Source organism: Pseudophryne corroboree, chromosome 5 (assembly GCF_028390025.1).
Source record: "Pseudophryne corroboree isolate aPseCor3 chromosome 5, aPseCor3.hap2, whole genome shotgun sequence".
NCBI lineage: Eukaryota > Metazoa > Chordata > Amphibia > Anura > Myobatrachidae > Pseudophryne > Pseudophryne corroboree.
The window spans coordinates 252027422-252039913 of record NC_086448.1 but is presented as its reverse complement, the minus strand read 5'-3'; the positions used below and the strand labels follow the sequence as shown (position 1 = coordinate 252039913).

The window sequence follows — 12492 nt, the reverse complement described above, 5'->3', positions numbered from 1 at the left end:
TTTATTTATCTCATCTTTTACCACTAATGTTTTTATCCTTGCACAATGTTGAAAGGGGCCGTGTTTTAGTATGCTTTAAACTCATGTTTTTTTTACCATTTAGACAATGATCGAAGAAGTTTTAGAAGACAGTGGCTACTACAATTTAACTTCAAATCGGTATGTGTAATTTGTTGAAATAATGTACTCCTATTAGCACCCAACAACAGCCTTTTGACATGTTGGATGAGCCATAAAACACGTCTCTGTTCACCTGTCAAAGTGGTGCATTTCATCTAGCTCCCAGCTGACATGGTATTGTGATCACTGATTACCAGTAACAAAGTAAATTGCTGGGTGGAGTGTAGAAATGGGACAAAAATAGAAGATAAAAATGGGAAAGAGAAAATGATAGAAGATAGGAATGAGAAGGGGGAGAAGCATTGAAGAAAATGTTATAGAGGGGAAAGGATGGGAGGCAGGAATGGAACAGAGAGGAAGGGATGGAAGATAGGAATTTAAAAAAGGTAACAAATGGAAAGTGGAAATGAGGGGAATGGATGAAAGATGGTAATGGGAAACTGGAAAAGGATGGAAGGCAGTTCTAATACAGAGGGAAAAGGGTGGAAAGAGTAATGCAGAGGAGAGAAAATGATGGGGCATTCAGAACTAAGAAGGAAAGCTACAAAAGGTTCAACCTCTCAGGGAAACAGAGAGACAGGAGTTTAGGGATAAACACAAAATGGTCATGAACAGCATACAGGCAGTCACAATATGGAATAGATAGGCAGCACACAAATGTATAATGAAACAATTATAGGGTTGCCATAATCTAAGCAAATATATGTATACTTCGTGTGTGTGTGTGTGTGTGTGTGTGTGTGTGTGTGTGTGTGTGGGGTTGTAACACTGTAATGGAACAAGGTGCCGTTTCCTGGGGTAAATGGCTTCAAGTAGCAGCTGAAGAATCAAACAAGTCCAGATTGTGGTGCAACTGGCCACAGCCAGCTTTATTAAACAGAAAATAAAACAATCACCAAAAGAAAATACCTTGCCTGTCCGGCACTTACTAAACACAAGACGTTCCTAACTATCACTAAACAAAAACACATAGTTTTCCAGTAAACACTGTATAGCTCACTTGCATAAAGAAGCGTGGTTCTCTCTTCAGAGAGTCTCTAGTCTCCTCAGGCAGTCTGCCCACACTAATCAGGCTAGCAGCCCTATAACCCACTTACACAGCTGAAACCCTGATTAGCCCTCTGTGAGGCCAGAGACCCGAACTGGGCTCAACGTCTGGAACTTGCCCTATCTTTCTTTCAGGGCCCTTATCCAGCTTTTCCAGAAACTGAAAAGGTTCTAACAAAACAAAACACTTTCCTTGAAGTTTTCCTTTTTCTAAAACATGTAAGACAAGAACATGGTACAAACATACCTGCCCTCAAACACTATTCCAGTGTTCTTGTCACAATAAATATATATATATATATATATATATATATATATATATACTGTATATAGTACAGCGCATTGAGGCAGTACTCCAGGCATCTAAATAAACGGATCTTGAGGCACAATTTACAAAGGCAATGTTTCAGTGCCTTTTATTATCGTGGCACTTTCGTCAATAAAGTGCCATGATAATAAACGGCACTGAAACGTTTCCTTTGTAAATTGTGCCTCAAGATCCGTTTATTTAGATGCCTCAATGCGCTGTATTATCAATTTAGGATGCGTGCACCCGGCGCAGTAAGTTGAGCGATGAGAGAGCCGGACATCTGGGCTTTATATATATATATATATATATATATATATATATATATATATATATATATATATATATATATATAAACAAAATTCCCAAGTGCGCTATATAGGAACGTCTTTACGGTAACTCTTCCAATGTTGTTTCCATAGGTGTAAGTTGGATATTGGAGAAAGTTTGTGACCGGGAACCTGTAACGGACACCCCTCACCAAATGGTCACCCAAACAAGAGGCCCAAGGCCAATTAATAAAAGATTATTTTAATAACATTCATTTGAACAAATGCAATTTTTATATAGTTCATCATGTAATGAGTATACAGATAGTAAATATAAATGTCAGTAAAAAAAGACAACCACTGCGTTTGTTGAATAATTTGAACTCTATCCTTATATGTAAGGTATTCTCCTATATCTTTAGAATTAATCACTGCACTTTATAGCTACTCAAGTAAGAATGAATCAAGTAGGTTAAACACATCTATTAAATATATACTCTAGCCACAATTTTAGGTTGTGATTTTCTACATTTAAACTCACTTATGACAAGTAAACCTGTCATCTATATTTGGTAGGTACTTACCTTACTTTTTCAATTTCTCATACCATCTATATACCATTCTTCATAAATTCTGGACATAAGTCCTTTGAAAATAATTTTTTCATAAATTTTAAAACAATTTTTTCATATTTTTTATCCCCAAACAAGTTACCCCTGATGAAGTCGATAAGATGAAACGCGTTGGGTTTGTCAGTCAGAAGTTTCCTACTTAGTTTGTGAAGATACTCCCTTGTGAGCTCACACCTTAAAAAGGTGAGGGAGTATCTAGAGTTCAAATTATTCAACAAACGCAGTGGTTGTCTTTTTTACTGACATTTATATATACTATCTGTATACTCATTACATGATGAACTATGTAAAAATTGCATTTGTTCAAATGAATGTTATTAAAATAATCTTTTATTAATTGGCCTTGGGCCTCTTGTTTGGGTGTCCGTTACAGGTTCCCGGTCACAAACTTTCTCCAATATCCAACTTACACATATGGAAACAACATTGGAAGAATTACCGTAAAGACGTTCCTATATAGCGCACTTGGGAATTTTGTTTGTATCTTGTATTCTTTAGAGATCTTTCAACAGAGATCTCCCCCGTTGTGCTGCTTTGAGTTTGGCGCAAGATAAGGGTACTATTGTGTGTGTGTGTGTGTGTATATATATATATATATATATAAAATTACAGTTTAAGTCGTTTTTATTCTTGGAGATCTATTCAGCTGATGGCTCTGATTTTATATCATCTTCACAGTGATTTATATACAGTAATCTTGGCAGTATATAAAATATCTTCATAGATGGACAAAATAGTTTGTAATAAAATGGCAGAAAAGTCTGTTTAAGGATAAGATTCAGTGCAAAGACAATTTAAAACCTCTGAAAAGTTAAAATCCATGATAAATTCCCCGTGCATACATATCTTGAGGTAAGTTTCTGAAAGAAGTCTTATGGATTTTACAATGCTGACTCCTGCACATGTCCAAAACAGATCTTATCATCTTCCCTCCACCCATAATCCATCACCCTAAAATCTCCCTCACTGTCAGTAACAACACTAAGGGGGTCATTCCGAGTTGATCGCTCACTAGCTGCTTTTTGCAGCAGTGCAAACGCTAAGCCGCCGCCCTCTGGGAGTGTATCTTAGCTTAGCAGAAGTGCGAACGAAAGGATCGCAGCGCTGCTACAAAAAAAGATTGTACAGTTTCAGAGTAGCTGCAGACCTACTCCTAGCTTGCGATCACTTCAGACTATTTAGTTCCTGTTTTGACGTCACAAACACGCCCTGCGTTCGGCCAACCACTCCCCCGTTTCCCCAGCCACTCCTGCGTTTTTATCTGGCACGCCTGTGTTTTTACACACACTCCCCGAAAACGGTCAGTTACCACCCAGAAACACCCACTTCCTGTCAATCACTCAACGATCAGCAGTGCGACTGAAAAGCGTTGCTCGAGCTTGTGTAAAATTGCATTGGCTTTTGTGAAAGTACGACGTGCGTGCGCAGTGCGCCCCATACGCATGCGCAGAATTGCCGATTTTTTGCCTGATCGCTGCGCTGCGAACAACGGCAGCTAGCAATCAACTCGGAATGACCCCCTATATACACAGTCTGATAAATCCACGTAGGTATCACACTTATTTCCACCCTTGGTTTTATTCCTGACATCCATTCTTTTTCTCAGTTTGTTTGCTTCCATCTTCAAAATATTGCTAGAATATACCCTTTGTTTTACCCAAGATGCTACCAAAGGTCTCAGCCATTTTCTCATCATTCCCCTACATTGACTATTATACCTCATCCTTCTCCTATCTGGCATTCCCTCATCCAGCAATCCTAGCTTCAATCCATTTTTAAAGCAACAATAAGATTGTTATTTTTCTTTCTTCACTACACGAGTCTTTCACACCACTTTGCACAGTCCCTCATGAACCAAGAATCAAATTAAAATTTCTCATCCAAATGTACAAATCCTTCAGTAACACCAGATCTTCATACATCTCTCATTTTATCTCAAAATATTCTCCCTCTCACCCTCTTAGTTCTTCCTCTGACCTGCACCTTGCCTCTGGTAGCCAGCTTTCACTCCTGCCTAAAAGAGTCCTCCTGTGCTGCCACTTTTGAAATTCCCTAACACACCTGACTAGACTCTCCCACAGCATTCAAATCTTTAAATACTTTAACATAGAAACATAGAAACATAGAAACATAGAATTTGTCGGCAGATAAGAACCACTTGGCCCATCTAGTCTGCCCCTTATTTTTTTATTTTTTTTTTTATATTATTTTTTAACACTAACCTTATTTGATCCTTATTTCTTTGTAAGGATATCCTTATGTCTATCCCATGCATGTTTAAATTGCTCTACTGTCTTAGCCTCTACCACCTCTGATGGGAGGCTATTCCACTTGTCCACTACCCTTTCTGTGAAATAATTTTTCCGCAAATTTCCCCTGAACCTCCCCCCCTCCAGTCTCAGTGCATGTCCTCGTGTCCTATTGCTTCTCTTCATTTGGAGAATGTTTCCCTCCTGGACTTTGTTAAAACCCTTGATATATTTGAAAGTTTCTATCATGTCCCCCCTTTCCCTTCTCTGCTCCAAACTATACATATTGAGATTTCTTAGTCTTTCTGGGTATGTTTTGTGATGTAGGCCATGCACCATTTTAGTTGCCCTCCTTTGTACAGTTTCTAATGTATTAATATCCTTTTGAAGATATGGCCTCCAGAACTGAATACAGTATTCTAGATGAGGCCGTACCAATGACCTATACAGAGGCATTATTACTTCTTTCTTTCTGCTGCTGATTCCCCTCCCAATGCAGCCAAGCATCTGACTAGCCTTCCTCATTGCCTTGTTACATTGCTTACCTGCTTTTAAGTCATCTGAAATAGTGACTCCTAGATCCCTTTCCTCCTCAGTAGTTTCCAGTATAGTGCCATTAATACTGTATTTAGCTTTAGGATTTTTGAGACCCAAGTGCATGATTTTGCATTTTTTGGCATTAAACTGTAATTGCCAGACTCTTGACCATTCCTCTAGTCTACCTAGATCCTCAATCATTTGTTTTACCCCACCTGGTGTGTCTACCCTGTTGCATACCTTTGTGTCATCTGCAAAAAGGCATACTTTCCCTTTAATGCCATTTGCAATGTCACCAATAAAGATATTAAAAAGCACTGGTCCAAGTACAGATCCCTGGGGTACGCCACTGGTAACATTTCCCTCCTGTGAATGCACTCCATTTACCACAACTCTCTGTTTTCTATCCTTCAACCAAGATCTTATCCATTCAATAATCCTAATATCCAATCCCAAACTTTCAAGTTTATTTAGCAATCTGCGATGTGGAACTGTGTCAAAAGCCTTACTAAAGTCTAGATAAGCTATATCCATGGCTCCACCTTTATCCATCACTTTAGTCACACAATCAAAAAAGTCAATAAGATTTGTTTGACATGATCTCCCCCCAGTGAATCCATGCTGTTTGGGATCCAGTAAATTGCCAGATTTGAGATAATCTACAACTCTTTCTTTTAAGAGTGTTTCCATCAATTTCCCTACTACTGATGTAAGACTCACTGGTCTGTAGTTGTTTGCCTCTTCCTTGCTTCCACTTTTGTGCAGTGGGACTACGTTTGCTCTTTTCCAGTCCCCTGGAATTTCTCCTGTAGCTAATGACTGGTTGAATAATTCTGTCAATGGTGCTACCAGCACCTCTTTAAGTTCTTTTAATATCCTTGGATGTATCCCATCTGGCCCCATAGATTTGTCCACTTTCAGCTTTGAGAGTCCTGTTAGGACCTTCTCCTCTGTAAATGTACTTGTTTCATTTTCCTGAATATCCCTGCAACTTAACTGTGGCCCCTTCCCCTCTCTTTCAGTAGTAAATACTGAGCAAAAATAATCATTAAGATGATCTGCTATTAAATTGTCTCCTTCAACAAGACTCCCAGTGTCCGTCTTTAGTTTTATAATTCCGCCTTTTGTTTTTCTCTTTTCGCTTATATACCTAAAAAAAGTTTTGCCTCCTTTACCCACTGACTGGGCCATTTTCTCCTCAGCTTGTGCCTTTGCACATCTGATTACCTTCTTTGTCTCCTTCTGTCTAACAAGATATATCTTTTTGTCTTCATTATTTTGTGTCTGCTTATATTTCCTAAAAGCCATCTTTTTTGCTCTCACAATATTTGCTACTTCTTTTGCAAACCACACTGGCTTCCTTTTCCTTGTGTTTTTCCTAACAGTTTTGATACAAAGGTCTGTTGCCTTCAATATTGCACATTTGAATGTTTCCCACCTCTCCTGCACTGTTTCCAAGTTCCTCCACTCTGCCAAAGAATCGCTTACACATTTTCCCATCCCTACAAAATCAGCCTTCCTAAAATCCAACACCTTTGTTTTTGTATGGGACGAGTCAGTCTCTGTCTTAATGCTGAACCATACTGCTTGATGATCATCTCTATATTGGAGTTTTTCCTCTCCCACCTATCCTACTTACATCAGTGCCCCCTCAAACATTCCCAATCCCCACTGTAAGCCACACTGAGCCAATTAATTGTAAGATCTGTCATGAGCACCTACCTGTATTTCTCTGACGTCCTAGTGGATGCTGGGTACTCCGTAAGGACAATGGGGTATAGACGGGCTCCGCAGGAGACTGGGCACTCTTAAAAGAAAGATTAGGTACTATATCTGGTGTGCACTGGCTCCTCCCTCTATGCCCCTCCTCCAGACCTCAGTTAGTATCTGTGCCCGGCCAGAGCTGGATGCACCCTAGGGGCTCTCCTGAGCTTCCTAGAAAAGAAAGTATTTGTTAGGTTTTTTATTTTCAGTGAGATCTGCTGGCAACAGACTCACTGCTACGTGGGACTGAGGGGAGAGAAGCGAACCTACCTGCTTGCAGCTAGCTTGGGCTTCTAAGGCTACTGGACACCATTAGCTCCAGAGGGATCGAACACAGGCCCAGTCCTCGGTCGTCCGGTCCCAGAGCCGCGCCGCCGTCCCCCTTGCAGAGCCAGAAGAACGAAGAGAAGTTGAAAATCGGCGGCTGAAGACTCCGGTCTTCATTAAGGTAGCGCACAGCACTGCAGCTGTGCGCCATTGCTCCCTTAGCACACCACACACTCCGGTCACTGATGGGTGCAGGGCGCTGGGGGGAGGGCGCCCTGGGCGGCAATTAGATTACCTTACTTGGCGAAAAGCACATAATACAGTCTGATAAACTGTATATGTGCATTAACCCCCGCCATTAAAGTACATAAAAGGACAGAAGCCCGCCGCTGAGGGGGCCGGGCCTTCTTCCTCAGCACACCGGCGCCATTTTCTCTTCACAGCTCAGCTGGAAGGAAGCTCCCCAGGCTCTCCCCTGCAGTATCCTGGTACACAAAGGGTAAAAAAGAGAGGGGGGGCACATAAATTTAGGCGCAAAACTGTGTATATAAGCTGCTATAGGGGAAAAATCACTCAGTATAGTGTACATCCCTGTATTATATAGCGCTGTGGTGTGTGCTGGCATACTCTCTCTCTGTCTCTCCAAAGGGCCTGGTGGGGGAACTGTCTTCAAATAGAGCATCCCCTGTGTGTGTGGTGTGTCGGTACGCGTGTGTCCACATGTCTGAGGTAAAAGGCTCCTCTAAGGAGGTGATAGAGCGGATATGTGTGTGGGAGGGTGTCTCCGTTGACAACGCCGACACCTGTTTGGATATGTGTAAGTGCTGAGGTAAAATTATTGCACAAAAGGTTAGGGAACAGAAAGGAAATCTACCCTGGTCTGTCCCTATGTCACAGAGTCCTTCAGAGTCTCTCTATGTTCACTGTCCAAAATAACAAAGTATCGACACGGAGTTTAACTCCACTGTCGACTACGATAATGCAAAATTACAGCCAAGAGGGCTAAAAGATATTCAATATATGATTATTGGAATAAAAGATGATTTGCATATCACTGATGACTCATCGGTCCCTGACACGAGAGTACACATGTTAAGGGGATAAATGCTGAGGTAAATTTCCCTCCTCTCATGAGGAAAAAGAGCGTGAATCTCCAGACAAGAGACGGCAGCTTCCCACAAGAGAATTCTCTGGCTGTATCCTTTCCCCACTAGGGCCAGGATGTGTTGAGAATCTTCCCCTTGGGTGTCCTGTTTGCACTAGCTATTCCCAGGGATCCTGCAGATAGTGTGCACATTCTAGTATACTACCCAGACCGGCGATTGTGTCGGCATGGGTTTATAGCGCTGTGGCAGCGTGGACAGGTACCTTATCAGCAGAGATTGAGACCCTAGTATGCATATAAATATTTTAAGATGCTGTCTTAAGTGATAGATATATAATTATAAAGCATGCCCAAAGGGACATGAGTATACTGGGTCCTAGAGACAAAAGCTATGTCGATTTCTGCTTTACGTGTCCTGTAGAATATACATTGGACAGATGATGCCGACTTAAGAGGCATATGGAAGGCTGAGGATTGTGTGGAGAAAGGTTCTCGGGCCTGGTCTCCACAGCTATAGCTGGTAATTCTGATATTTTGCCTTATATTCCTGCACACCCTAGGAAAGCACGACATTATTAAATGCAGCTTTTCGAATAAAGAAACAAGAAAGTCTGAGGTGCGTCCTTTCTTGTCAGAGCCGGGGGCAGAGGAAAGAAGCTGTACAACACAGCTAGTCCCCAGGAACAGAAGTCCTCCCCGGCCTCTACAAAAATCCACCGCATGTCGCTGGGGCTCCACAGGCGGAGCTAGGCCCGGTGGGGACACGCCTTCGTAAGTTCAGCCACAAGTGGGTTCACTCCCTGTTAGATCCCTGGGCAATAGAAATTGTATCGCAGGGATACAGGCTGGACTGTGAGAAGATGCCCCCTCACCGAGGACCCGGCGGGCTTCCCCCCAAGAGAGGGAGCCAGTGTTAACTGCAATTCGTAAATTGTATCTTCAACAGGTGGTAGTCAAGGGTCGTCTCCTTCAACAAGAGGGTGTTATTATTCGACCATGTTATAATCCCGAAACCAGACGGTTCGGTTAGACCCATATTGTATTAAAATCCCTGAACATATACCTGAAAAGGTTCAGGTTCAAGATGGAATCGCTAAGAGCGGTCATTGCAAGCCTGAAATGAATCGGGACATAAGGGATGCATACCTTCGTGTCCCCATTTATCCACCTCATCAGGCGTACCTCAGAATTGCGGTACGGGATTGTCATTACCAATTTCACCAAGGTAATGGCGGATATGATGGTGCTCCTGCGGAAGCAAGGTGTCACTATTATCACATACTTGGATGATCTCCTCATAAAAGCGAGATCAAGAGAGCAGTTGCTGGACAGCGTATCACCTTCTCTGGAAGTGAAACGGCAACACGACTGGATTCTATATATTCCGAAGTCGCAGTTGGTTCCTACAGCTCATCTGCCTCGCCTAGGCATGATCCTAGACACAGACCAGAAGAGGGTTTATCTCCCGATAGAGAGAGCTCAGGAGCTCATGACACTGGTCAGGAATCCATTGAAAACCAAAACAGGTGTCAGTGCATCACTGCACTCGAGTCCTGGGAAGGATGATGGCATCATACGAGGCCATCCCCTTCGGCTTGTTCCATGCAAGGACAATGGAACTTACTGGACAAGTGGTCCGGATCACATCTTCAGATGCATCGGTTAATCACCCTATCCCCCAGGGCCAGGGTGTCTCTCCTGTGGTGGCTGCTGAGTGCTGACCTTCTCGAGGGCCGCAGATTCAGCATTCAGGACTGGGTCCTGGTGACCACGAATGCAAGCCTCCGAGGGTGGGGGGCAGTTACACAGGGAAGAAAATTCCAGGGTTTGTGGTCAAGCCAACAGATTTGCCTTCACATCAATATCCTGGAACTAAGGGCCATATACAACGCCCTAAGTCAAGCGGAGTTCCTGCTTCGCGACCAACCGGTTCTGATCCAGTCAGACCGCAGGGGCTCATGTAAACCGCCAGGGCGGCACAAGGAGCAGGGTGGCGAGGGTAGAAGCCACCAGAATTCTTTGCTGGGCGGAGAATCAAGTAAGCGCACTGTCAGCAGTGTTCATTCCGGGAGTGGACACGACCTCCACCCGGGAAAGTGGTGACTTCATCAGGAAGTCTTCACGCAGTTTTGCAAATTGATGGAAACTGCCTCAGGTGGACTACATGGCGTCCCACCTCAATTAAAAGATAAAAAAGGTTTTACGCTGGGTCAAGGGACTTTCAGGTGATAGCTGTGGTCGCACTAGTAACACCGTGGGTGTTCCAGTCGGTCTATATATTCCCTCCTCTTCCTCTCAGACCCAAGGGCTGAGAATTGTAATAAACGGAGGAGTGTGAACAATATTCTTTGCTCCGGATTGGCCAAGAAGGACTCGGTACCCGGAACTGCAAGAAATGCTCTCAGAGGACCCATGGCCTCTGCCTCTCAGTCAGGACATGTTGCAACAGGGACCCTGTCTGATCCAAGACTTACCGCGGCTGCGTTGGATGGCATGGCGGTTGAACGCCGGATCCTAGTGGAAAAGGGCATTCCGGATGCAGTTATTCCTACGCTGATAAAGGCTAGGAAAGACGTGACAGCAAGACTTTTTCACTGTATATGGCGAAAATAGGTTGCTTGGTGTGTGGCCGGGAAGGCCCTACAGAGGAATTCCAGGGGGGTCGATCCCTGCACTTCCTACAGTCAGGAGTGACTATGGGCCTAAAATTAGGATCCATAAAGGCTAAGATTTCGGCCCTATCCCTTTTTTTCTCTCAAAAAGAACTGGCTTCACTGCCTGAAGTTCGGACGTTGTTACAGGGGTGCTGCATATTCAGCCCCTTTTGTGCCTCCAGTGGCACCTTGGGATCTTAACGTGTGTTGGATTCCTAAAATCCCACTGGTTTGGGCCACTTAAGACCGTGGAGCTAAAATATCTCACTTGGAAAGTGGTCATGCTTTTGGCCTTAGCTTGGACTAGGCGTGTGTCAGAATTGGCTGCTTTGTCATGTAAAAGCCCATATCTGATCTTACATATGGAAAGGGCAGAATGGAGGATTCGTCCCCAATTTCTCCCTAAGGTGGTATCATCGTTTCATTTGAACCAACCTATTGTGGTGCCTGCGGCTACTAGGGACTTGGAGGATTCCAAGTTGCTGGACGTAGTCCGGGCCCTGAAACTTTATGTTTCCAGGACGGCTAGAGTCAGAAAAACTGACTCGCTATTTATCCTGCATGCACCCAACAAGCTGGGTGCTCCTGCTTCAAAGCAGACTATTGCTCGCTGGATCTGTAGCACGATTCAGCTTGCACATTCTGCGGCTGGACTGCCGCATCCTAAATTAGTAAAAGCCCATTCCACGAGGAAGGTGGGCTCTTCTTGGGCGGCTGCCCGAGGGGTCTCGGCTTTACAACTTTGCCGAGCTGCTACTTGGTCGGGTTCAAACACTTTTGCAAAATTCTACAAGTTTGATACTCTGGCTGAGGAGGACCTTGAGTTTGCTCATTCGGTGCTGCAGAGTCATCCGCACTCTCCCGCCCGTTTGGGAGCTTTGGTATAATCCCCATGGTCCTTACGGAGTACCCAGCATCCACTAGGACATCAGAGAAAATAAGAATTTACTCACCGGTAATTCTATTTCTCGTAGTCCGTAGTGGATGCTGGGAGCCCGTCCCAAGTGCGGACTCTCTGCAATACATGTATATAGTTATTGCTTAACTAAAGGGTTATTGTATGAGCCATCTGTTGAGAGAGGCTCAGTTATTGTTCATACTGTTAACTGGGTATAGTTATCACGAGTTGTACGGTGTGATTGGTGTGGCTGGTATGAGTCTTACCCTGGATTCCAAATCCTTTCCTAGTAATGTCAGCTTTTCCGGGCACAGTTTCCCTAACTGAGGTCTGGAGGAGGGGCATAGAGGGAGGAGCCAGTGCACACCAGATATAGTACCTAATCTTTCTTTTAAGAGTGCCCAGTCTCCTGCGGAGCCCGTCTATACCCCATGGTCCTTACGGAGTACCCAGCATCCACTACGGACTACGAAAAATAGAATTACCGGTGAGTAAATTCTTATTTTCCCTATTTTATGTATGTCCAGTTTTCCTCACTGTTCAGCAATGCCGAGTATTGTTGCACCCTACAAAGCACCCATGCTGGTAATACTAAATTATAATCTCTCTACTTTAACAAAACAAACAAAAGTAATCTATACCA

General features: G+C 43.5%; 1 protein-coding gene across 8 annotated transcripts in view; it reads left to right on the top strand.

Moving 5' to 3' along the window:
- Window positions 1–12492, top strand: part of NEK10 (NIMA related kinase 10) — an 831700-nt gene that overhangs the window by 802945 nt on the left and 16263 nt on the right. For all 8 annotated transcript variants that reach the window (XM_063922254.1, XM_063922250.1, XM_063922255.1 and 5 more), the window contains one exon: window positions 104–159. In XM_063922254.1, the coding sequence (XP_063778324.1) occupies window positions 104–159 (56 nt within the window). The remainder of the gene's footprint in view (window positions 1–103; window positions 160–12492) is intronic.